Source organism: Ammospiza nelsoni, chromosome 1 (assembly GCF_027579445.1).
Source record: "Ammospiza nelsoni isolate bAmmNel1 chromosome 1, bAmmNel1.pri, whole genome shotgun sequence".
Classification (NCBI taxonomy): Eukaryota; Metazoa; Chordata; class Aves; order Passeriformes; family Passerellidae; genus Ammospiza; species Ammospiza nelsoni.
This window is the reverse complement of record NC_080633.1, coordinates 71,466,180-71,492,520: the sequence shown is the minus strand read 5'-3', so window position 1 is coordinate 71,492,520 and position 26,341 is coordinate 71,466,180. Positions and strand designations below refer to the sequence as shown.

The window sequence follows — 26,341 nt, the reverse complement described above, 5'->3', positions numbered from 1 at the left end:
GGTAATTTTCAGAGAGCTCCTGGTATTTTGAAAGCAATGAGAGAAATAATTTTGCAAAATTTGTATTAAAAACAGGTTGTAGGGCTGGGATGTAGTGTACCACAATTTTGGCAGAGAGAGAACCTGATTTTTTTGGTACTGCAGCTCATCTGTAGGCAGGGTTGGGGTTTTTTTTGTTTGGTATTTTGGTTTTTTTTTTTTTTTTGGTTGTTAGTTTTTGGTTTGGTTTGTTTTTTGTGATGCCAAAATGAAAAACTACAAAGCTAAAACCAGGACTGGGGATAGATTCCCAGAAGTTTACTAGGAATACGCTGAGAAGAGGTAGAATTAAGGAATACTTTGAATAACAGTGTTAAGTGGCTGGCGAACGTTTTTTCCCTCTGCAGCTTTTGAGCAGTATAGGGCTGGTGATTTCAAAGTCTTGTACAGGTCCTAACAAAGTCATGCACCATCACAGGAGGTAAACAGGTAAACCCATTCTGACATCTCATCACCAATGCAGCCTCCCCTGGCTGTGATGATAATAGGAATAGATATCCAACCCAGGTTGGCTTGGGTAGCGTTTTCTCTGTTGATCCTTACCCTTTAACTTGATTTAAGATGATAGAGCTTGTCCATGCTGGTTCTCCTATGAGTGCTGCAAAAGTGAGAACTCTGAAGGGAAGCAGCAGTACAGGTTAATATATTAGTGTACAAAGTCAGAGTTTTAAGTTTGGGATTTCCTACATAAAACTTCTTTCCTTTTGTTTTCAAATGGTTGCATCTATCAGCAGCTAAGTGTCAACAGAAATGTGTCTGGAAAGGCACTCAGGAGATTGTTTTGGTTTTAAAAAGGTAGAATGCTTCTCTTCTCCAAGCATTCCCTGGGAAGCACAATCTGTACTGCCAGACGTGCCAAGAGAGCTGGTTTTCCTGAGTGGTGTGCCATGGTCTCTACCCAGTGTGTAATATTGGACAAATCACTTTACCTTACAGTACCTTTATCTCTGCATAAAATGACTTGCCTTTTACAGCCTCAAAAAGATTTGGGCTTGTTTTGGTTTGGTTTTTTTTGAAAGGTACTCGGGTCTGTGCAACTGACAGATGATATCTTGTCTGGATATGAAGTCTCATGCTGTGAATTATAAATGCTTTCGCTTTCTCAATCCTGAATATTTGACAAAGTGGGTGTGAAGTGCCTTGGGCAAACTTCAGCACAAGCACTGGTGGGCTTTGACATCTAGAAGAACATCTGAGAAAGCAGAGGAAATGGGTGCACTGGTGCACAAAGAGAGAATATCACTTTCACCAAAAAAACCCCATCCAAACCCGAAATACTGAAAAACCTCAGTTCTCTTCACAGAGGAATCTATAAGCATTGATTTTCTGCCTTAATCCTTCAAAAAACAATGAAAAGGTGTAATTTTTTGCTGAAGAGTATAATTAGGGATATTTTGTTGGTCTGCTTTTTAATTAATTTTCTATTTTAAACTGTTAGTCAAGGAGAAATTGAGGACTAGCCTATGACACATCTCTCTGACTGAGATAGAACTTGGTTCTGTTTATTGCACTGAAAGTATGCACATCTTGATCATGTTAGCAAGGATTCCTCTTGTGGGGTAGGGATTTTCTTGGCAAGATCAGTGCTACAGAGGCAGCCAGATAATCTCTTCATTTCTCATTACCATATGCTGGAAAAGCAGAATATTTCATGCAAGTGCTGCAGCTGATGGGGAAAACTCCCAAACTGAGTGCTGAACCTTCTTTTGTGCACCTGCATTCCTGAAGCCTTTCACTTCTATGCTCTGCTGTATCTGTTGTGATGCCTTTTCCACTGTCTGATTCTTGTACAGACATTTACTGCCTTCCTTGAGCAGTTTGCAGGCAAACTACCATTTAATGGCATGGACACTGTTGCACCAAGTGCTCTCCAGATGAGACAAATGAGCCTGCAAGAGATTTAGCTGGGCACAGTAGAAAAACAGTGGTCAGGGCAGGGTTAAAAATGGGGAAGCACAGTGGTAAGATGGGCAAGGGTTTGTCTCTTGCCTAAGCTCCTTTCCAGTTAGAATGAATGCTTTCAGTGGCAACCCTTAAAACAGCCATCAGACTTCTTAAAGCATTTGTGTGGTGAAGATTTGTAGCTGTGATGTGCACAGCTTAAACCTTGGGCTTTGTTTTGCAGTGTCGGGTAGTGGCCAGCTGTGGTGGTTTAGCCAATGTCAGCTATTCAGAGCTTGTCTAGACTCTGTCTGCAGGATTTTTGTTTTCAGCTTTATTCAGCTGTTCCTACCTCATTAGATTTTCTGTTTGTTTTGAATTTATTTATTTCAGTGGGTTTGGCTTTTGCTGGAGTTCTGGAAGGTGACCCAGTTAAATTTTCTCTTGTTTGATATTTGCCATTTCCACCCACTGTGGCTGCTTCTTTGTGATGCAGGGATTCAGTCCTATCCTGGATGCAGGGGAAGTGTGAGGGAGGAAACCAAGTCAAATGAATGCCAAGTGCTGTTTGATGCACTTGCTTGTGTTGCAGAAATGCTTGGCCACATTTGTCTCTTTGATGCTGGGTTAAGGATTGCAAGCAGGTACTTCAGAAACTGGGGAAATCCTGGTTTATAAAATAGCTAAAGATAGGTTAGAAAGTAAGAGCTGATGAGGGAGCAGCAGTGAAGTGGTTTTTCTGGCAGTCTGTCAACAGGAAGGGGATTCACTTGAGTGTTTCTGTCTTTTAATTTATTTTATTTATTTTTTTAAAGAAGAAATACTCTCCTCTGCACAGGCTGGCAGAACAGCTTTGATTTTTTTCCCCCTCTCTTTTCCCCCCAGACATGCTTAGCTTACAGGATTCTTCCTCGCACACCTGCTACCACATTCATAAATTATTTTAGTCTTCGGCAATCAGAAATTGAGGGCATGTCTCTGCAGAAGGCACTGAAGAAGAAATTTTGTGTTTTCATTGCTCTGTACTGATGGAGATCTTGGGGCATAGGCCAAACTGGAGATCTTGATTTCTCTGCAAATTCTCTTTGCAACTGCAGTGTTCTTTCCAACTCTTATCAGTACTTTCAAGCTAAACACTGTGATTTTGATTTGTTGCTGCTTCACCAAAGAATGCAGTTGTCTGTGCTCCTCTTAGTGTCAAACATTCCTAAGCTTTTTGGAGAATTTACATTTTTTCAGTGATGGCTGTGTCTTGCCCAGCAAGGCAAGTTTGTCAAACTGCCTCAGAAAATGGTGAGGAATTCAGAGGTGCTGTGTTCTCCCAATTGTCTCTATTCAGCTTTTGTGCGTGCTAGAGGTAGGCAGTGGTAGGCAAAGTTCAAACCTTTTGCAGCTTTATATAGACTATATTCTTCCTCTGCTTTTAGAAGTTCAAATTTAGATGCAATCTTTTGGATATGAATAGGGAATGGATATGACAGCATATTAGGTGTTTTTAGTTGAATTAAATCCATGCCCCTTGTTTCTAGGCTATTCTTTTGGGACAGTCCTTTTTCTTATTTTTGTCTTTTGGAGAAGTCCAGCAAGGGAATTAATACCCCAAAAAACCAAAGGTGACTTATTCCAGCCAGAGATCACTGTTTAAGTTATTATTCCAGACGAGAATATTTACCTTGTCAAAGCTGAAGAATTCAGACATCTCCCTGCCAGCATCTTCATTTCTTTCTTCATCTGCTGCACTCTTTTAGTCCTTGTTAATTCATGCTTTCCTGGCTGTGTTGTGCTCTGGTATGTGCACAGGCTGCTGCATCCAGGTCTTTGTAGTGATGCTGTAGTTTTTTCATGAGATTGTGGTATAGTGTGTGGGTGGAATTGGAAAGGGGAAACAATTAATTTTGGACTGAGCTTTAATACTTGACATTCTGCTTCCATCTGATAAGCAGAATGAGTGGGAAATCTTCAAGGAACATGAATCAGTTTAAGTGCATGCACAAGAGGGATGGGAACAGTTGTGCCCAAGTAAATCTCCACTCCTCTGGAGGGCATTTATAAGATGTGCCTTCTAAGGTAGCAGCTGGCACATTGCACAAAGATGAAGAAGTAGGGAAGTGGAAATAACCTGGACGAGGACTTCTGTGTTAAACCAGTGTGAGGGAAGACCTGAGGGGCAACTACAGTTTTAGGTTTTGCTGGGTTTTTTTGGTTGTTGGGTTTTTGTTCTAGGGTTTCTTTGGGTTGGTTTTTTTTTTTCTTTTTTGTTTGTTTTTGGGGTTTTGTTGTTTGGGGGAGTGTTTGGGGTTTTGTTTTGTTTTGTTTTTAACATAAAATGATAGTACAGAATTGATAAATATTTGGTACTAGTAATCTGATTCATTCTGGTTCATTCTGTTCTCTACCCAAAGAATAGTGTCCCTATTTTATTTTATTTCATTTTTATTTTTAAATCTAGACAATATCTTGAAAGAATTATTATGTCAGAATTTTTTTTGCCATTTTAATGTAACAACTGGTCTAAAAACATATAAGCAAGCAACACACTCATTTCCAAAAGCTGATTTAATTATGTCATCTGGAGGCAGAGATGAGTGTGTGACTATTCCAACCCTGGCTGTCAGTTGTTTAAGGTCAGACACTCTGCTACCACAGGGTTCCTGTTCTAAGCTGTTGGCAAAACTCCTACTGGTTACCTAACCTTTGTTCACAACAAGGCAGTAGGCTGTAGGTTAGGCTGATGGGGATTTATTTCCAGTGTCATTGTATCACTCCCTGGAAGATTTAGGAAAAGATCAGGGTGAGGGGAATGGTATGTGTGTGCAGAGCATCGACTCTCCTCTCTCCCTTCCCCATTAGAAAATACATGCATCAAAACTTATTTCTGACAGGAACACACAGATTCCACTCACTTTTATTACCAGTGAGGGAGCAAATTGAAACATCTTGTTACATTTCACCAGTGTTGAAAGTTTATTGAAAACAGAAGAATGGTTAATTTTTTCTTTTGAATCTAAAATGGCTACAGTATAGTACACTGTATTAATTTCGGCTGTATCAGAGTTTTTATTATCTTTTCTTAATTGAAGCTTTTAGTTGTCCTTTGGGCTAGCTGTTCTTGATCAGACTTCAGCCACAGGCTATGATGCTCTCTAAATCACCTCTTTGGCTGCTGGTACCTGTGAAGCACTGCAGGTTATTCTCATGCAGCTTGCAAGAACAAAACTAGGATACAGGTCATGCTCTTCTGAAGAAGAACCATTCTCAGGGTGTGTTTTGCTGTCACCTCTTATCCCCATCTTTCTGTGACAACTCACTTTTTCCAGCACCCTTAAACCTAACTGTTTCTTAAGCCTTTCCAGCTTGAGCTGAAGATGACCATTTTGTACTATGAATGGTACAAAAAATACTGTGACTTTAATGTTAATCAAAGTGCCTTTATCTTGTGGAGAGGGAAGACTACCATGCACATTTGATTGAAGTTGCCAAAGTAGTAACTGTCTGTACTTTAGTAATGGCTCTACTTGCTGCTGTTTAATTAAGCACAGGATCTGTTGATGCTGTACGCTTCGGTTTAATGATCCAGCCTTGAATGAGCTTAGAGTATTTTTAGTTTGTAGCTAAAGGGTAAAATTGAGCATCTTTTTAGAATAAATAAATAAATTAAAAATCTCTTTCAGCTTCTTACTTTCTTCTCTGTACTAATCCTTCCTCTCCTCCCTTCCTTCTCTGGATTTTTAGCACCCTTGTGAATAATGAATGAGCCTGAGGATTAAACTGTTTCTCTGAAGTGGACTCCTCTGTCTGTGTAGAACAGCTAACCTGGTTTCAGTTCTGTGCAGTGCTGAGAGGCTTTTGCTTCTGATGAAAATTGTGGGGTTTTTTAATCCTTTGGCATTCCACGTGACTCCTGTAACATGCCTGACCCTTATTTACTGCTGAGCAAGACTGAACCAGCTGCTACTCCTGCAAATCCACTTCATTCATTAATAGACCTAAAAGGTCAGTGTGGACTCCTGCGTGCATGGGAGCAGCCATCAATATTTTATTACTTTCTCTTAAGATCGAGGACAGGAGTGCATCTACCTTTTGTGTCCTGACCAGTGGGCTTTGCAGGCACATTTATGTGTCTTTCTTCTTGAATGCAGCCTTGCTCTCTGCAGCTGCCTGTTCCCATTTAGTTGGCAGGAGCAGGACAGCCTGGTCTGAACGCAGTCGCTGCAGACTGGCAAGCCCACACTTCCTTCTGCATTGCTCCAAGGCCGTCCTTTCTGCAAACAGAAGAAAGGAAGAGAGGTCCCATATCTGTTGAAAAGGCACACTCATGCCAGAATTGGTTACTAAAGGATAAATAGGCTTACTTTTCCATTTGTTTGGAATTGCTGGTGAGAGTTCTAGCCATCAAGACACCTACAGTGCTGCTGTGATGGTCACCACACTCCCCTAACAAATCCTCTGCCCACAGAACTTCGCTGGCAGGAATGGACAGTGCCTATACCTCAGCAGGTCTTATTCCCATCCTGGAAAAGGCCTTTGGGGGAGAAAGAATAGCTTCATTTCTGTGCTCCTTTAGTTGTTGTCCCTTGTGGTGGGACTACAAAAACACGGGCTTCTGCTGTGTTGGGGCACAGGGGAAGGGCACTCAGAAAAGCTATGCAGAGATAAAGCTCTCTTGCTGCACACATCAGCAAGCAAGGATGTAACTTTTAAAGTTTAATTTGCTACTAGCACAGTTTCTCTTTAAAACTAAAAGCATAAATTACTGTTTGGTCTCAGGTTTTGGTTTTTGTTGTGATTGCTGCATCTTTATTCATTCAAATACTCAAAGAGTACTTTTCATATTTTGCAATTGTTTTCAGGCCTGATTGTTTGAACAAAATACTGTCTGCACCTTAGACCAATACTGAAAAATTGGCTGGCTTTTTTACCATTGACTTGTTTAGTAACTTGAAAGGCAATTCTCATGGTTCGCTGATGATGAATACAGAACTCATTTTTACATGTAATGAGTATGGAAATGATGTGGTTTGTTATTGCTCTTACCTGTAGCTACAGCTGTAGTAACATTGGAGATACAGAGCTCTTGATAACAGGAGAGAGGCGCTTTGATGTACTCTGTTTGCTGGTGTTTTGTTCTTACGAATGTGGTTATTAAAAACATGATCAGAAGTTTTGCTCATGTAATGCTACACTTTTGGTCCGTTGTGAACTTCTTGCTTTTGACCTTTACCTTATGACTATCTTAAGTTAACTCTTAAAAATAGAGATTTTTATTTATATTTCTAGACAAAACCTGCAGGATGTTTGACTGAACTCCTTTATGTAACTTCTCTTTGCAGCCTGAGATTTCTTAATGCCTCTGCCAACAAACTGGAAATGCTTCCTCCAGCCACCCTTTCTGAAGAAACCCATAGCATCTTGCAGGAGTTGTATTTGACCAATAACAACCTCACAGATAAATGTGTACCCTTGTTGACAGGCCACCCACACCTGAAAATCTTGCACATGGCTTACAATCGCCTACAGAGCTTCCCTGCAAGGTAAGGAACTTGTTCCACTGTCTCTGGCCCACGGGTGGGTGGGCATCATGAACTATTTTCACAGTGAGAACTGAATTGCACAGGAATGTGGTGGCAGAGGCTGCATTTTGGGTGCAGTGGTACCACAGTGGGTGGACTCCCCCACTTATGCCCTCCTGCACATTGGTACCCTCTCTTGCAGTACAGACAAGTGAGTGATGCTTGTTACTTGGTGAGTTTTCATGGTGCTTGAAACTCTTCTCAGCTGGACTAAGTCAGCACGGTCACTCTACACTTTTGGAAGCCAAGCAAGGAGATCCTCTGTTCTCCCTGGCTTGGTGACTTTGCTTACACTTGGTGAGCTTCTCCTCACACAAAGAGATTTGTGAGCACAGCTGCCTGGAAATGTCCTCTGGAAGTGGACTAAACTCCACCAGGGAAAAATCCTCTGAACTCCAGAAGGAGATTCTGCCTTGGCAGCAATTTCTGTGCTTCCAGTTCACTCTGTTTTAATCAGAAATCTTTCAAGTGTAAGATGTGCTGTAAAACTGATGGGGTACAACCTTGAAGAAGAGATGCCAATAAATAATGGAAGAGACATCTCTGTCCTTGTGTGATATTCTGAGCAGCTGGGCTTCAGTAGCAAGGAGAAGGAGAAGCATTTAGGGGGAAGGGCTGGGTGGGGTGCTAGAAACAGTAGGGGAAAATGTGAGGTAGAGAAATGTAGTGAGAAACTAGAGTTGATAGAAAGGGGGAGAAAGGAGGAAAGAGTGAAAGTGAGCTGGTCAGTAGGGGGGAATGTAAGCAAAATAAGTAATTTGAAAGGTAGCGTTAACAAACACTGACAAAAGAAGTACACATTTTGTTCCACAACTGTGTTAGCATCTGACATGAGGAGAGATGACAGGCACTGCTGTGAACAAGAATCAAAGTCTGTGATGTTGTTCTCTTAAAGTAACAAAACCATTGGTCTTATCACCGCTTCAAAATAAAATATGCGTCTATTAGAAGAAAAATTCTCAAATTCTTGTTTTTATAGCAAAATGGCCAAGCTGGAAGAGTTGGAGGAAATCGATATTAGTGGGAACAAACTGAAAGCCATTCCAACAACCATCATGAACTGCAGACGTATGCATACTGTAATTGCTCACTCCAACTGCATTGAAGTCTTCCCAGAAGTCATGCAGCTTTCTGAAATAAAGGTATGGAATGAATGTGCTTTGGAAGAAGCAAGCGTAATGCAATTTTACCAATTCTTTTCTGCCCTCGGGTCTCTCATTGCTATGGGATAGTATATTCTCAGAGAGTATGGGGATCTGACAGCTACTTTCTCCTCTGAAATCATATGCAAAATATTTGCCCCATGCAGCCTCAGAGCGGAACGAAGAGGAGCCTCAAAATCTGATTTTACGCTTACCTTGGTTGCACTGCGTTTTTTCTGGCAGATAAGTGTTAATTGTCTTCCTGTGACAGTCTGTTTTGATACGACTTAAACATTTGGCAAGAGCTGTGTGTAAGTAACTCTTGCTGCCTTGGCAATTGGTTGATTCTGTAGGAATGGACTTTGTTTAGAGCATGTCTTAAAAACCAAGGAAGCTACAGGATAGACCTCAGGGACAGAGATAAATTCAAGGAGCACAGGATTTGAGTATTTAGGCAATCAACTTTCATTTTCCTAATTGCAGTCCTATTTTGCACAACAGGAAGATTAGCTAATCTGTCTCCTCTCTGTGTTTCCAGAAGTAATTCTGTACTTTTCCAATGTTTCTTTTTGAGGGAGGCGTTCTTCACTTGACCACACTATGAACGCTGTTCCTTACCTTCTGTGAACTGAGTTCCTGCTTCTCGCCTGCCTCTAGTGCAGAATAATTTGCACTGTGTGCCCTTTCTGCTGGACAGAGCTGGGAGACTGTTGTCTCACAGCATACAAATCTTGTGATGCAGCAGAAAAATCTGTCCTTCTCTGAGGCTAACTGATTACCTATTCAGGGACTCAAAACAACTTCAGTGTCCTTCTGGCACTTTGTGAAGTCAAAAGGCTAAGTTCCCAGCCTGCTGTGTGTGCCTCAGTGTCTGGGGTCATGGAAAGCAGCAGGAGCAATAATTCTGTTGGACAAGTGAGTATATGTAAAGATGAGCTTTGTGGTTTCAGCCAGGAAATCTCAAACAAACTCGTGGGTTTGAATACTCCTCCCTCTTTGGAACAATGGTCAGAGGAAGCAGAGGGCCATTTAGAATCAATCAGAAGTAAAGCTTTTTTCTCAGAGGAAGAATTGGGGTGGGGGAGTGAGGCTCTGCATGGTAAACATTTCTTTAAAATGTGAGGGTGGTGTTAACAAAAAAAAAAAAAAGATAGCATAAACATACTGATAGGGAACAGTCACCTTTTTCCTTTTGTTTGTGCGTCTTGGAAAAAACAGAATGCTTTATAGAGGTGTCATATTTAAAGTGCTCCTTGGCCAGATTGAGCAGCAGAATGCTCTTGGAAGAGCTGGCAGTTTCTTCCTGCTGGTTCCCTATGGCTTAGTTCTCTTCAGCAAAAGAAAGAGACGTGGACGTCACTAAGTGGTTTGGGAATGCAGGGATAACGTGTGGCTTAATCTAAGAGGGCAAAGTGTTCTTTGACTCCACCTTGGTGGAAGGAAAATGCCTGGTCAGTAGTCAAGCCTAGTTTTGACTTACATGAGATGAGTGCATACAGTTGCCAGATGGGAATGTGCCTTGTTAGATAGTCATAGGGGTTCTGGCCTTCGGGTGATTTCTCTAGGTCGGGGTTGGTGTTTATCAGTCTGGAGATTAAGCATGTGCTGCATGCCTGTATCCATTTCTTGCCTGTATTCTAGCTCCTTCTTAGATAAGGGGTGGCATTCAAAATATGCTGAAGTGCAGAATTTATTTCTTTAACCGTGGATTTGGTCACTTGGTGAAATAAGCTTGTTTGTAGCAAAGCACCAAGTCATCTAGTCTAATGTCACCTCTGAGATTATATCATATTTGCTGATTAATTTTAACTGAAGTGACATTCGCTCTAAACTCCTGGGGAAATCTATTACCTGAGGTAATGGCTGTTTTGTTTCTGTATTTAATTAGCCTGAGAGGCTGACGTATTGTGTTTTTGGTGTCAGTGTCACTGGGACAGTTAGTAGCAGCAGTTACTATGCTGTCTGAAATGATTTTAGAAGGAAGACTAGGGTGAATGATGATGCTTTTACAATTGCAATAACTCCAGGACTTCCAGACACAAGGTCATTTTAAGGATACAATTGTCTCTAAGCCTTTTTTCACACTACAGTCAGGGCTACAGAAGTTGTGTGTTGTCCTCTCTTTTCAAGACCCCAGTGGAGACCTTGGACAATATATTTTTAGGGTTTTTATTGTCTTTTATGACAGGTATTTATACTGTCAGAGTTAGGTTTGCCCTGTGCACCCTGAAAGGTCTTCTGTGAATGGCCGGCAGCTGGAAGCACTCACACCTGAGTCAGTGCCCCAGCAGACTCTTCCCTGCAGCTGTTGTGTGACTTCCTTGCTTTGCCAAAACAAACAAAAAAAAGCCAAATAGGATAACATTGGTATGACCACCTTCAGCAACAAGTGAAAATAACCCAAGTCCCTTCCAGCCTTGCACACAACAGTTACAAAGCTGTGAAAGCAGCAGCCTAAGCAGATGCTCCCTGTTAAACCCTGTCTTCCAGCTGGCCCATCCAGTGCAAAATCCTGTGTGCAGTTGCAGTTGTTCTTCTGGTGCTGCATGGGCGGGGCAAAGCCAGCTCGTATTAAAATAACACAGGAGGAAATTGGGATAAGTTAGGAAATAAACTTTCCTGCTTGCCTGGGGAGTAGAACAAAGACTAAATTTAACACAGCAAGTCCCTCTTAGCCTATTCTTCAACAAGTACAAGCAACTCCTAAGAAACTCCAACCTGATAAATAAACCATCTTCACTAGTGCCTAGGAGCCAAGGGATCTGCTGTAGAGTGTCGCTGTCCTTGGCACACTGGGCATTTAAGAAGAACAATGAAATTACTGGTGCTTGTACTTTTCATTCCAGCATGCTCTTCCATCAAATATGTAATGGCATGGAGGTGTTGAACACAGCAAGGCCTGCTGGCAGCTCCCTTAATCTGCAAAGTAATTACTGGCTCTCTGGAAGCAGCAAGCAGTTGTGCAGAGAGGAGAAACTCGCCGGAATAACTGCTGCTAAGCTGTCTGCTGTTTTGTTTGCGTGACTGATTCAAACTTTGATTTCTTATCAGGCTTAGATAATGCCAGCAGTTTGTTCTTCATAGATAATAAAGCTTCCATAATAGACAATCTCAGGATTCAAGATTTGGGTCAAAAATTTTTATTTTCATTGCGCTTTTAAAATAAAATGTTTGGAGACTGTTCTTTTCCAGGATTTAGTAGGTTATCTTGTGTCTGCTTCCACATCAGGAGCCAATGTCTTTGAATATACCTACAAAAATGAAAGTGCCTCTCTTACAATGATGGAAATTACAGAATGGTCAAAATGTGCAGCTTGAAAAAGTCTCCCTCTGCCCCTTTCAGCTCTTCTATTAAAGTTTCTGAAGTCTCTCACTTTTGCAACTTGAAAGTAGAAAATGGCCTTTCAGAAAGATGTGGATAGTTCTTCTGTCCTCTGTTAAATACCAATCTGCTCTGTCCTCTCAGAATTACATTTTTTTTCTTCAGTTTTTGGGGCATACTACACTAGTCATCCTTCCCACTAGTTTGGAGATTTGATTTTGTTCTCATATGCCCTATTTTTCCCTGTGTATTAACTTTCATTTGAATATGCAGCTTTAAGCAATGTTTGGGGACTTTATCATATAGTGCACTTGTTCTAGCTAATTTGTGCTTAGCTGGTAGACAGCCTGCAGTTTTCTTTGCTGTTTTGTATTTTTGAAATACTTTTTTTTTGGTCTTTTTATTGATTTTGTATTTAAACACAAATGCATCTAAGATGACACTAATTAAAACCATGTTTAAAACTGCTCCAATATTTCCCCCCTATACTCCTCCCTTCCACATACATTAATAACACTGCTTTTTTTAATATCCCTCAGTAAATACTGAATTCCTGGGAGCCTGATGCCAGTGGCTTAGAAGCCCCAGCTGTACTTACCTCCATTTCCTTTGTCTATTAAGAGACTGTTTTTGTTAATAACTTTTTTAAAATTACTTTGAAAATCCCCTGACTATGTCTGTGAAGAGCAGACAAAACTTACTTGTTTTGAAACAAGATGACACCTGACTAGAGATGGAAATGGAAGGAACATATTTCTAGGTGTCCCAGACATCTGGCAAGATGGCTAAATGCCATGTAAGAATTTCTTTTGTAAGAACCACTTACTTAAATGAATGGTCTTGGGTCTTGATTGCAGCCTTTATTGTTCATGAAACATGCATTACCACATTTAGTCAAAATTTGTATGATCGTGATGACAGCTGAATTCTCTTGCTTTTTTGGCTGTTTTCCTTTTGCAGTGTGTGGACCTTAGCTGCAATGAACTGAGTGAAGTCACATTGCCTGAAAACCTGCCTCCAAAACTGCAGGAGCTGGACCTGACTGGAAATCCCAGATTAGCCCTGGATCACAAAACCCTCGAGCTTCTGAAGTAAGTTACCTTACAGAGTGGGGAAGGAGCAGGACAATTCTAGATGTGAAAACCACAATACACAAGTGGAATCTCTTTTAAGGGATATGATTCCCTGTTGCCTGTGGATCAGAAAGTAAGAGATATTGTGAATAGGTCTGAAATTGATGCTTCATTGAAGAGGATGACTTTACCCAATTTGGTGCAATTGCTTTCAGCTGTAACTCCTGGAGGGTTACAGCTAGTCTGATGTAAGCACTGTTGGGCCAGTTGGATTGCTTTTTTTTCTGACACTAAATTCAGCCAAAAGATGTATTTTATACCACTGATGAGATATAGCTGCTTGCCATATCTTTTTGTTGCGTTCATCCTGCTTGGGTCTGTCTTTGCCATTGTGCTGCTTTTTACCTCTTCACATACTGTTTCTTGTTCCCCTTCAAATCTGTCTGCTTCTGTGCTAGAAATTGTATGGGTTTTTTATATTTAAACTGCTAAAGACTCACTCTGTTTGCAGAGAAACTGGTTCCTTTGCTTTAGGACCCTCAGTTTCCTTCCTGTCTACCTGTTTGTTTCCTGTGGGATTTAAGTGTCATCCATAACTGAAATTCCCAAAGTGTTTTGTCCCTTCTTCTGCAGTGTGCTGAGGAGCTGTTGCAGTAAACCAGATAATCTGTGGACAGTAGTCCTGCCTTGAACTGCACCAGCTCCAAGTTTCCTTCTAAATCTCTTTTATTCTTAAACCTCAAATGGTTCCAAGAAGGATTGATTTACTTTTTAGGGGTTGAGTAATTACTTCACATTGTTTGCTTTTAAATGGTTAAGATCAGACACTGGAGCAGCAGCCCTCATCTGTTGTGCAAGCAAGGGAAATTTACAGTGTGAGTTTACTTATAGCTTGAATCTGCAGATTTTGAAAATATAGGTGGAAATTTGAGTAATGATGATTTCTCAGAGATGAAAACAAGAGTCCATATTCTGCAGCAGACAGTGAAAAAAGGGGCATGCCTCTGTTTAAAGAGTTGTTCTTAAAACAGGAAAATCTTCCTGAAGGAAATCTTCCTGAAGAAGCAGTGTGTAATATTGCTCTGGTTCATAGGGGAAAAGCTACACATGTTTTATAGTGTTAATGAATGGTGTCAAAACTTAGAAAACACCAGCTTTTCTTATGTATAACCCAGCAGACAAGATGGTCACACGTTCTCTTGCCACTTTAGTATTCAGGCATCGTGCATGGTAGCATTCTTGTACAAATTTAAATTCAAAGTCGTTGAAGAGTAGTGTGGCCCAGTTAAATGCTGTATTATCACTGGCATATGTGTGGTCTTTAATTCACAGAAAACTTTTCCCTCTTGCATGTGCATTTTCCTTGCTATTTGTTTTGGCATTGGCAGTCCGGGTGGGTTTTTTGTTTGTCGGATTTTTTTGGGTTTTGTTTTGTTTTTTATTTTTGGGGGGAGTTTTTTGTTGTCGTTGTTTTAGTATTTGTTGGGTCTTTTTTTAGTTTTGGGTTTTTTTTAAAATTATTATTATTCTTAAAACCACACGTCCATTCTGTTCATTTGAGCTCATTAAGCACAATCAGGTATTTCAGGCCTCCTGAGGGGTTTCTCAGTGTCTGATATGCTACCCTTACTTTTATGGTATTCTGCTATAATTGACTGTCAGGGAGGAGGTGCTTCTTTCACTTGATTTTTGTAGCAGGCACAAAAATACTTGTGCACTTGGTACTTTTTATATCCTCCTTCTGCATGTGAAAGGCAGCTCTCCATCTGTGTCCTGGCAGAATTCAAGCAGGTAGTAGGTTAATATATATTCTCAGTGCTGGTGAGAAGAGTCCTGTCATGCATGCTTGCTTTTTTAGTATGTATGGAGATCTTAAAGGAAGCTTGCATACTTAGGAGGATGTTGCCAAGTGATTTATTGGATGCAAGAATTTTCATTAGCAATTAAAATCAAAATGAAGAAAAAAAAGATCTGTTACTCTGATTTTTAAGAGCCAGCATCTAGTTCAATTGTAACAGTCATTTTAAATTAAGGGGAAAGGAAGCCAGGCTGTCTAGAAGCCTTGGCCTGTATAGGATGTTCTGCTGGGTATCATTCCCTTCAGGACACATGGTCTGTTTGTACTGGTTTGTGCCCCTGAGGAGGCTGGAACCAGTGTGTTGAGGTAGCTTTTTTTTTTTTTTTTTCACCACTGCTGGGAAGCCTTGAGACAACTCTGGGTCCTTGACCTGCCCAGGAGCCAGAGGTCAGTCAACCCAGTTAAAAAAGAAACAAAAAGAAACTTTTGTGACCCAGGTTCCTCTGCCCTGGAGATAAATGCCTTGTATGAGAAGTCTGCAATGCAAGTGTGTTTGCTCATGGGTGTGCTGCTTTGCCAGTGCAACAGAATTAAAATCTCTGCTACTTTAGAAGTGATCCAGGTTTCCAGTTTGATTTGGGGTTAGTTAACCTTTTTAATAGCCATGGCAAGATGTTTGCCTCCTCTTTGTCACACAGAGGGCTGCAAAACCAAGAACTTAAAACACAAGTGGTTCCAACATTATTTATGTAATTTGTTGGCTTTTAGTCTGCCCTCACTGATGTACATCCTGGTTATTAATGTAAAAAGAAATCAAACTGGATGTGACAGTACTTTAGGTTATTTGAGGAAGGCTTTGCAATGCAGAAAAGACTTTCCTGTGTGTTCAGGTCAGGTGGGGATTTAGAGGAAAAACGAATGCTCAGAGTGAACAGTTAGACCTTTCTGCTTGTGTCCTTTTATGTTCCATTTGGTTCATGAAAGGTTTGGGTGCCTTTGAAGTGTCTGCAGTGTGTGGGGAGCTCGCTTTTCCTGCCTTTGGAAGAGAGCAGTAGGGAGCAGGGGTAGGTCATCTCTCCCAGCAATGCAGGGCTGTGAAGAGAAGAGTATAAACAGAGAGGGCTGGGCCCTTTTTAAGTCTTTACTATGCTCCAGGAGATACTTGAAATTCAGGCTAAAGGCTATGTTGGTAGTAAATTGGAGGGTAGAGGATCAAGTGCCTGTGTGAAAATTGGACTGCACAAATGGGGAATGCAGAAGGGCTATGCCTGCTGTCAGGACCACAGGCTGGCTCTTGCAGGTTGGTGCAGGATCAGGATGGGGCTGATTTCTGTTTTGTGGGTATTTTCATTAAAGGCTGTTACTACATATTCTTGTTTCTAAACAACTATTTTAATTTTTTTTTTCCATTTAGGGGGTGCTGTGGGTCATACAGGAGATTTCATCTGAGTCCAATGAAAAGAGCACAGAAACTTGTTAAAATGTGTGGAGATGCCTAAGTTTAAAAAGTCACTTTGCTATACTGGCTTTCATCAAACTAATGGCAAATTCGCTCTGTATTCCTGCAGGGGCTGGTTTGAACCAAATAGCTCAGGGGTGAAGGCAGGGAAATAGAGGCCAGATAAACAGAGTAGTGCAGCTGACGCCTCACTCATAGCAGCTCAGTTATTGTTGGTTGCACACAGGCACGTAAAGGTAACCACCACCTTGGATGTCCTGCTTCATTTTCTACTAGTAAATGTCTTACTAAGAACTGAGAGAGTAAAAAGGGTGCTCTTTTCACATTTGAAGTTGGATCATCAAGTCAGCAAGTCCATCCATTGCCTCTCTCCCCTCTCCTTTCTCCTTGCAGCAATATCCGGTGCTTCAAGATCGACCAGCCGTCGGCGGGCGACGCGTCAGGAGCGCCGGCGGTGTGGAGCCACGGCTACACGGAGGCGTCCGGCGTCAAGAACAAGTACGGCCGGGCACGGTGCTGTGTGTGAGCGCCTCTGTGCCGAGACAGAGAGATGCTTTCCTCAGTGCAAGCTTTGGGGATGTTCTAGGGTTTGCAGAGGCCAAGCCACGTCCCTCCATTTGTGTACCAAGCTCTCCTGCCTGGCTCTCCCTTTGGGTCTTTGTTGGGGAAGTTGCTAAGATACAAGGGCAGCCGACACATTTGGTCTATGCAAGACTCTGCTACTTGCAAAAGATCTGAGTGTTTAAAAGCATTTTCCTCTTTGCAAAGCTTCTTTATCTTCAACCAAAGGATGTTTACCAAGCAAATCAGAGATACTAAAAAGAGAAAGAATGGCCAAAACTCTGAATATTCATACTGTGTGGCGCTCCTGTGACTAAAGGCAGCACTTGACAAATAATGTACCAAGAGTCTGCTAGTCTCTGTGTTGCTGGCAATGTCATGAATCTTTCTTTGTTCCTCAAATACCTTTTTAGAAATCTTCTGCTACCTAGGTTTCTGTAGCAAGTGCCAGCAAGCCTTTCCTGACTCTTAACTGATTTGACACACAACTTGGTTATCAGCACGCTAGATCCCAAGGATGGCTTTTGGAGCAGCAAGTGCAGTTTAAATTGGTGTTGCTTCAGCGATACTTTCCCTCCCATTTTTACAATAAAAAATTCACGTGCTGAAAAGGAGGAATGTGGTGTTCACAGGGATCCCAGGACCAGGGACCAGGGAAGGGATGAGAATGTTGACTCCATGTTTCAGAAGGCTTGATTTATTATTTTATGATATATATTATATTAAAACTATACTAAAAGAATAGAATAAAGGATTTCATCAGAAGGCTAGCTAAGAATAGAAAAAGAATGATAACAAAGGCTTGTGACTGACCGAGACAGTCTGAGACAGCTGGGCTGTGATTTGCCATTAATTAGAAACAACCACATGAGTCAATCACAGATGCACCTGCTGCATTCCACAGCTGCAGATAATCATTGTTTACATTTCGTTCCTGAGGCCTCTTAGCTTCTCAGGAGAAAAAATCCTAAGAAAAGGATTTTTCATAAAACATATCTGTGACAGAGGAAGAATCCTTATGGCTTAGCTGGAACCTCCAGTGTCTCTCCATGTTTTAGCACTGTTGATTGGCCTGACTCGACCCCACAGCTCAGAAAGCAGTCCTGAAATACCTGTGACTAGAGGTGGTTAAAGCTCAGAGCAGGCTGCATCTCTCTGGTCAAAATGACAACTTGACAAACTAGTAGTGGGATAGAACCCCTGATGTTTTCCTGCTTTGTTTTTTCCCTAGGCTGTGTGTGGCAGCACTTTCGGCCAACAACTTCTGTGACAACCGGGAGGCGCTTTATGGAGTGTTTGACGGGGACCGCAATGTGGAAGTGCCCTACCTGCTGCAGTGCACAATGAGTGACATCCTGGCAGAGGAGCTGCAGAAAACAAAGAATGAGGAAGAATACATGATCAACACGTTCATCGTTATGCAGAGGTGAGTCTTGGATCTGAAGCTTTTTTTTACCTTGTCTGTGCTGACAGTGCAGTTTCTTTGCTTTCAGGTCAGGCACCTGCTCTTGCTTGGAAGAAATGTGGGAGGGGGGGAAAAGCCTTGGTATCTGGCTACAGTGCTTCCTTTTATTGCTTGTTTTGTGAATATTGCCTCAGTTCCTTTAAGGTGCAGGGAGAAAAATTCCAACACCTCTCCAACCAAACAAAAAAATCCCAACTCACCTGCAAAGTTACTAAAATGCTTATGCCTAAGTGGTGGGTGGAGGTTTATTCATTTTTGGTATCATCTCCTGAGTATTAAGGTTTACAATTGGCCATAACCAAGTCAGTGGTATCAATGTCTTGATCATCTTTTTAAACTTCCTTGCTACAACTGCCTGCAAAGCCTGAACTCATCCTTTCTGTTTCTGCATACCAATTCAGGTTATTTAAGGTTATGCAAATATTTAAAACACAAAGTCTGACTTCTTTGAAATCCCTTTGGCCTTTGAATATTATTTGAGCAGGACCTATCACAAGCTCCAGAGAGTTGTGTGAGTCACTGTGAGTGTAATAGTAGTTCTGTGTAGTGGTTTGGAAACTGTGTGTGCTGTTCTGGTCAGAAGAAGAAATTGTGCCTAGGGAGACACTGGGTGAAGGAGGAGTATGAAGGGAATTGAACAGAGGAGAGTGAAGAGGTCAGGGAAGCAAGAGGGGAAAGCAAATAAGCAGCTTAGAGACTGAGTAAATGGATCAAATTGAAACTAGCATTGCTTCTCGTTGAATTTCTGCACCCTTGGAAAGGAACAATACTGAAGCTGTTGTATTGGAAAAGATAGGGAAGCAGTAGGGTGGCATTGACTCTTACAAACATAAGGGAGAAAACACTTCCTTCCCATAATTGCTTATAACAGTGCCTCAGACTGCTAACTGAGAAGGTGGTTGCCATATACTTAAAATATTCAAAAATAATAACAAATTTGAGTACTGGAAGTACTTATTAAGTGGTTTTGTTTCTTGTTTGCTACTAATGCAATTTACAAGGAATGCAGCATTCCTACAAAAAGCCAAAAAGCTCTTTTTTTGTTGTTTTTTTTTTTTTGGTCTCCAATCAAAATCGGCTAACCATTTCTTTGGAGAGCCAGAAATAGTATTCATTCCATTTGCATTTAGCCACTCACTGATGCTTACAGATGATATGCAGCACTCCTAGAGTTTAGAGTTTTCTATTTGTAAAACATAATGTAGTAAGCACATTGAGCCTTGGTTGCAAATTTAGTTGTCCATTCTCTCCTCAGGATTCTGATATTTTATTTTTTTTGTCATAATTTGATAACTTTTAAGAGCATTATCCTGAAGATATCACAAAACACTGAATCTCTGCCTTTTGCTTTTGCTCAAAAGTAGAGGGTTCTTACAGACAGAATTATTATTTTTATAACAAATTCCATAGCTTCAGAAGCCAAAGCTCTATCTGACCTTTAAACAAATATCTGTTAGATGTAAAGGAGAAGACAGCTGTGAAACTCTTAGAAGTGCAAAGATTTTTTTTCTAAAATTGAGCATATTTGACTATCTGCATATGTGAAAATAACACCCTGCCTGAGAGTTGCACATGGGATCCCTGCAGTGCTGCTGCTGTAGTGTCACAGTCTTCAGTGGAGACTTTTGTTTCTGTCCCAGTGATCAATAGAGCCAGTGCCCCGAATGCTTCTGCTTGTGAAACAGCGGCTGTTTCTCCACAGTGCTCCTAATACTTGTTTTCCAATTAAAGAACAATCACTGTTTTGTTTAAATTCCAGGAAACTTGGAACAGCTGGACAGAAACTTGGAGGCTCTGCTGTCCTTTGCCATATAAAACACGATCCCATGGACCCTGGTGGATGCTTCACGCTAACCTCAGCAAACGTGGGGAAGTGCCAAACTGTTCTCTGCCGGAATGGGAAACCTCTGCCTTTGTCCAGGTGTTACGTGATGAGCTGTGAAGAAGAGCTGAAGAGGATTAAGCAGCATAAGGCCATTATCACAGAGGTTAGAGAGCAGCTGGGGAATGTTGCTATTTGCAGCTTCTTTGGAGAGCATTTGCACAGCAGTGCATGAAATTACATGTTGATATCAGTAACCTCTAGGAGGTGGTGTTCATGTGTGAGTTTCTTAGTTGCACTTCTGCTTTCAAGGTGATTCATACCATGCAGTCAAGTTGCTTTTCCATTCCATTGCCATGCTGGACTTCCATTAGCTTTCGAGAGTGAGCAGCTGTTAGCATGTTGCATTGAAACAGGAAAGCAGATACTTTCCTTATAATGGGAGAGGAATTGCTGTGTTGGAGCTGTCATGGGGAGCTTTTCCAATTAAAAAGGATGAGAGGGCAGAGCACTTGGAGCAATGCCGTCCTTCCCTTAGGAGACTCCTTGCTCCTGGCAGGCTGACTTTGCTGTCTGAGCTGTGTTCCCAGAACTGCCCTTTGACAGGCTGCTCTTGAAGAGAGCACTTGCCCAAGAGGAAAACTCACCCTGTGCTCAGCTGAACCATGAGAGAGGAGAAAACTGTTTGTTCCTTTCTTAGAAGCTTGAAGCCACTGCTGTCAGTTTTGCTTTGGCTTTTGTGACACATGCAGAGGAATAGATAAGTATCGAATCCTCCTAATGGTGGGGGAAAGGGCAGAAACCTCCCTGCTGTGTGCCTGAGAGCAGGGTGGGCGTGTGTGTGGAGTAAGTCACGTGTCTGTTGATCTTGCCTGGGAAAGGTGAGGGCTGGGATCTCAAACGTGACAAGTTGAAAGGGGGTTACTCCAACATAGTGTGCATCAGGGAGGCACACTCATTCTGTGGCTCCATAGAGGAAAAGGGAAATTTCTGGGCTGAATCTTCAGATGACTGACTGATTTTATGTACACTGATGGCTTATCACTGCTGTCAGCCTTCTAATGGGAAAGTTAACAAGCTGACATGGGGGCTTTTTTTTTTTCCCTGAGTGATTTTAAAGAGGAAGCTTTTTTAGTCCTGGTTCACTTTTCTGTGGTTATCTGCTTTATAATAACCCCTACAGTTATTAGCTGGACCCAAGGAGTGTAAATCCTCACCTTTACTGTTCTTGTGGAATATGCAATTAGCAGGTGCAGCTATCCCCAGCAGGCTGACAGATAGCCAGACTTGCTGTTTCAGACACTTGCTCTGCTTATTCTGGCAGCTTGGATTCTAACCAGGACAGGATTCTGGGATTTGGACGTGCATGGGATTCTATTCTCAAATGCGTCCATTTTTACTGATGTTATCCCTTTAGATACTACTCCTCCTCCCTTTGGAAATGTCATATCTAAGTAGAGATGTAGTAAGTAATTGGGGCGTGTAAAACATTTCACTACAACTCAGCTGACTGAGAAATGCAGACTTGCTCTCTGCAACATTTGACTTGCATGCTTAATTTAAAGGGTTTTTTAAAATGAACCTTGGTTTCTAAAGTGATGAGCCAAGATGAAACCTACAGTTGTTACAGCTGCAAGAGAAGACTTGTGACTGAATGAGCTGCCCCTGTATCAAGTGTGTGATGCTTTGCTCTGTCTAAAGCCAGATATCGTGGGTGGAGGAGGGATAAGTCTGACTCACTGGTAAAAGATTTGTCCAGTTGGCTCTTGCAGCTGCAGCAGAATAGATGGCTCTTTGTTGCAGCCTTCTGCTTTGTTGGTCTGTGCATAGGTGGTGCTGGTGACAAATCAGTCGGGTGTAGGAGGCGCAGCACAGCATTGCAAACCAGCCCTTGCTGTGCTCTCATCCCAGCTCTGTCACCTCCTTGCAAGTCACTTTGCTTGTCTGTCTCCTTGTCTGTGAGTGGCAGTGTTGGGGGTACTGCAAAAACAGCCATCAGTAGAATACAAGGAGAGGCAGGTACTGTATATCATTGTCTATCTTGTTGCCTATTTCCTATCCTTTCTAATTTCAGGATGGCAAAGTGAATGGTGTGACAGATTCCACAAGAATCTTGGGGTACACCTTCCTTCACCCAAGTGTTGTGCCGCGTCCTCACGTCCAGTCCATCACCTTAACTCCTCAAGATGAGTTCTTCATTCTCGGGAGCAAGGGGCTGTGGGACAGCCTCTCCATGGATGAAGCAGTTGAGGCTGTCAGAAACGTGCCTGACGCGCTGGCGGCCGCCAAGAAGCTTTGCACTTTGGCCCAGAGTTACGGCTGCAACGACAGCATCAGCGCCGTGGTGGTTCAGCTCAACGTGACGGAGGACAGCTTCTGCTGCTGTGAGCTCAACGGGGTCCCGCCCCCCAGCCCAGGCATCTTCCCCCAGTCCGTCAACGTGGTCATCAAGGACAGGCCCGCGGACGCGCTCGGGATGCCGTCCTCAAGCAGCGGCATGGCCTCCGAAATCAGCAGCGAGATCTCCACCTCGGAAATGAGCAGCGAGGTGGGCTCCACAGCCTCAGACGAGCCTCCCCAGGTGGCCATGAACGAGAACAGCCCCGCGTACCCCGGGGAGCAGCGCTGCATGCTGCACCCCATCTGCCTGTCCAACTCCTTCCAGCGGCAGCTCTCCAGCGCCACCTTCTCCAGCGCCTTCTCCGACAACGGCCTCGACAGCGACGACGAGGAGCCCATCGAGGGCGTGTTCACCAACGGCAGCCGCGTGGAGGTGGAGGTGGACATCCACTGCAGCCGAGCCAAGGAGAAGCAGCTGCTCCAAGTGCCAGTGGAAGCCAGTGACGAAGGGATCGTCATCAGTGCCAATGAAGATGAGCCCGGCCTTCCCAGGAAAGCGGAGTATTCTGCCACGGGCACCATAGGGCGGCGGCGAGGCAACGGCTCTGTGGCACCACACGAGAGGAGCCATAACTTAATTGAAGTTGCAACGGATGCGCCGCTAAGAAAAACCGGGGGCTACTTTGCTGCTCCAGCACAACCTGATCCTGATGACCAGTTCATCATCCCTCCAGAGCTGGAGGAAGAAGTCAAGGAGATTATGAAGCAGCACCAGGAACAACAACAACAGCAGCAGCAGCAGCAGAAGCAGTATCCCATGGACCACCTGGCAGACTATTATGACACACCACTATGACCCACTCTATTTACTGCTCAGAAATAAACTAACAAATAAGGAGACTTGACTGTGAGACCCAGTGGGCTTGCATTACAGCAGGGGTTTTCCTTATCCTTTTCCTTTATATACTTCCTTTTCCTTATCCTGCCACTACAGATAACTGCAGCTTTTCAGTTTGTTAGGTTTAATATTCAGTGACTTTCTTCTAGAGACGCTTGACTGGTAAAGTTTAAAATAGTTAACCCTCCCTTAACATATCAAGTGTAAAAACAGGAAAACAAAACAAAAAATAATAAAAAAATAAAAAGGTTTAATATATTGCTGAGAAACAGATGATGATGTAATATTTTTTAAAATGGCTTGTTTGTTTTGTTTGAAAAGCAGGGCAGTAGCCAGTGCTAAATGATTTAAGTAATATTGTAATACTGTATTTCTTTGAGAGAAAAGGCTTTTTTTGGTCTTGAAAATGATAGACATTTGTAGAATATGGAGACTAACTCCTAGGAGTTGCTTTACTCTTTCAGGTGACTTAAGTCACTGAGATTCACTAATTTTCTCTGAGAGAACAGTTGATTGGGAAATTCCTGTAAATAGCTCAGTGTTGTATAGTGATGCTTACATGTTTTGTAGCCTTGGCATTAAGGACACAACCTGAAAAACTGACCTTTTTTCTTAAGCGACTCTTTGGGCCATGGTCATTAAGCGTAATGGACTGTGTGGCTGTGTATACAAGTAAGCTAGAGCCCAGGTGGTGTAGACTGTTCAAAGAAACCCACTTTTTCCTCCAGTCTCTTTCTTTCCTTACTTTTACAGACACGTTTTGTTTGTGTTCCTTACTGCTGCCACAACCAGCATGATTGTATAGAGCTCATTTGCTGTAGAACATTTACATACCAAGAGTTATATTAAAGCCGAATGCACAAATGAACATGTCATAATTTTTGTTATAATAAATATGAAATTTACACCCATGTCTGCTTTTATGTCTGACTAGCTGAGCAGCAGCTCTCAAACAGCAGTTTGCTGTGGTTCCTCAGTGTGCTGCTCAGTTAAACCAAGAAGTGTTGAACTTTTTCAGCTCTATCACATTTTTACACTAACTGCAGAAGCTCACTTGTATTTTCAGAATTCAAAGGTTGTGCAAAGTGGCCTTTAAAAACCAACTCTCTGAGGAATTGACCTGTTCCATTTTTTTCTTTCTTGGTACTAATGCAGCACTATTGATTTGCCCTTTGCCACAGTATTGACAGTGCCAGAAGACTGAAGAGGAGCGGTGTGCTCTGCTGGCTCTGTCCCACTGGGACTGAGTGACTGAAGATAGAAATGATGAAGGGGTAACAAAAGGTAGAAGGAAAGCAATGGATACTAAGAGAAGAAAGAAAACATGAGGAGAAGGCAGAAAAGTGAATTTAAAACTACCTATGTAATTTTGCTCCAATGTGCTTCATGAACATGAGTTCGATGGCAATCAGACTTTGGTAGCAAAGGGGCATCTTTTTGTGATTCCTGTGGGAAAGGAGAAATATCCTTTCTCAGTATTGCCCTCAGCCAACTGCTCCTTTTTACCACTTCTCATTCTTTAAAAGCTGAAGTAGCGTGCAGTCATGACAGTGTCTTGTTCCTGTTTGGCATTTGGTCTGTATTTGGGAAGAGGACTGTGGTGACAGGCTGTTGTCCTTATTCTGTTCTAGGCTGAAATAGCCAAGTTAGAACAGGATTGCTGTTAACAGAAGATTTTTAGTTACTTTTCCGTAATAACAATAACAACAGAGGAGCAAACACTAAAATACCTGGTTTGATAAATGTTTTTAGCACTGTGTACTGTAGATCTAGAAGATTGTATTTCATTGTAATTTGAGCTTCAAAATATCTCTTTCTTAAAGAAAACTCATTAAATAATGTATTTAAACAAAAAGGGTTTATGGTTTATTGGTCAGTAACTCTTAGATGTTCTTTGGTAAACAGTTTGTATATTTCAGATTTTGCTGAAGTGATTCGTTGTCCTTGGAAAAGGTTCTCTTTTTTCCCTTCTGTTCTGATGCTGCTTGAGGCTGAAGGTGATAACTTCCTAGCAAGGACACTACCTTTATTTTCCTGCTGCTGGTGGAGGAGTAACCTTGCTGTCGCTGCCTGTGTGCTAAGGTGTCTGCTGTGCTGTCCATGGGGTAATTCAGAGAGAGGAGCAGAGGGCAGAACAGGGGTGGAAGGGAAACTGTTTCATGTGAGCTAAATGATGGTGGCTGATACTCCTCTTATGTGAATAGAAGGACATGCACATAGGCTCTGTAAAGACCTTCCCTTCCCTCCATTTGAAGGACAGACTCCCAAGAACTTGCCAGCCCCTGTGGTTTCCCTCCTTATGCCCTTACTTTGAAGCATAGATGGTCAAAACTGACAGCCCACTGAAGGCTGCCCCTTTCAGCCTGCTGCCTTCTGTAAAGTTAGCAGCAGCATCCTGGAGTCAGAGCTTCTGTGGCAGCAGAGTGACAGGATTTTGGTGGAGGAAGTATACCTTTGGATTCTTTGTCCTGCCTTGAAAATGTGGCTGTGCTAGTAGCCTGTCTTAGCAAGTTATAATGTGAAGGATTGATGGATTCATAGGAGTGATTCCATCTCTCTGCTGGGCTTTGTGTCATGTGTTTAGATTGCTAGGTTGGATGGCTTGCTGCATGTTTGTAAATAGCATTTATTTTTCAACAGAGGCAAAAGGTATTTTGTCCTGGCTTTAAACTGATTTGAAAAACAAGGTGCAGTGTTTGCAACTCATGATTTTTTCTGGACGTTACTGTCCCCTTTCACAAAAGTGAGTTGGTGTGTTCCGACCTCATGAGCTCACTGATTGCATCTATATGCACTAATAGTGCACGTGATTTTTGGATTATGTTCACAGTGTATTTTGCACAGTTTTGACCTACTGGGAACTGTCTGACTCAAAGAGATGTGGATTTATTTGCAGAACTTGACAGCTGTAGCAGGGATGATGGTTGGGAGCTAAAAAGAAGGCTTTCAGCCATGGAAAATATACAACCCC

At 42.2% G+C, this 26,341-nt stretch overlaps 1 protein-coding gene across 1 annotated transcript in view; it reads left to right on the top strand.

Annotated features, from left to right (window-relative positions):
* PHLPP1 (PH domain and leucine rich repeat protein phosphatase 1) overlaps window positions 1-25,225 on the top strand; it is a gene marked incomplete at its 5' end in the record, with an annotated part of 136,657 nt that extends 111,432 nt beyond the window's left edge. Inside the window, 7 exon segments of the mRNA XM_059467657.1 lie at window positions 7,251-7,451; window positions 8,470-8,632; window positions 12,915-13,045; window positions 16,678-16,782; window positions 18,077-18,271; window positions 20,070-20,298; window positions 22,207-25,225. Of these exon segments, the coding sequence (XP_059323640.1) occupies window positions 7,251-7,451; window positions 8,470-8,632; window positions 12,915-13,045; window positions 16,678-16,782; window positions 18,077-18,271; window positions 20,070-20,298; window positions 22,207-23,328 (2,146 nt within the window).
* Between the last annotated feature and the right edge of the window lie 1,116 nt (window positions 25,226-26,341).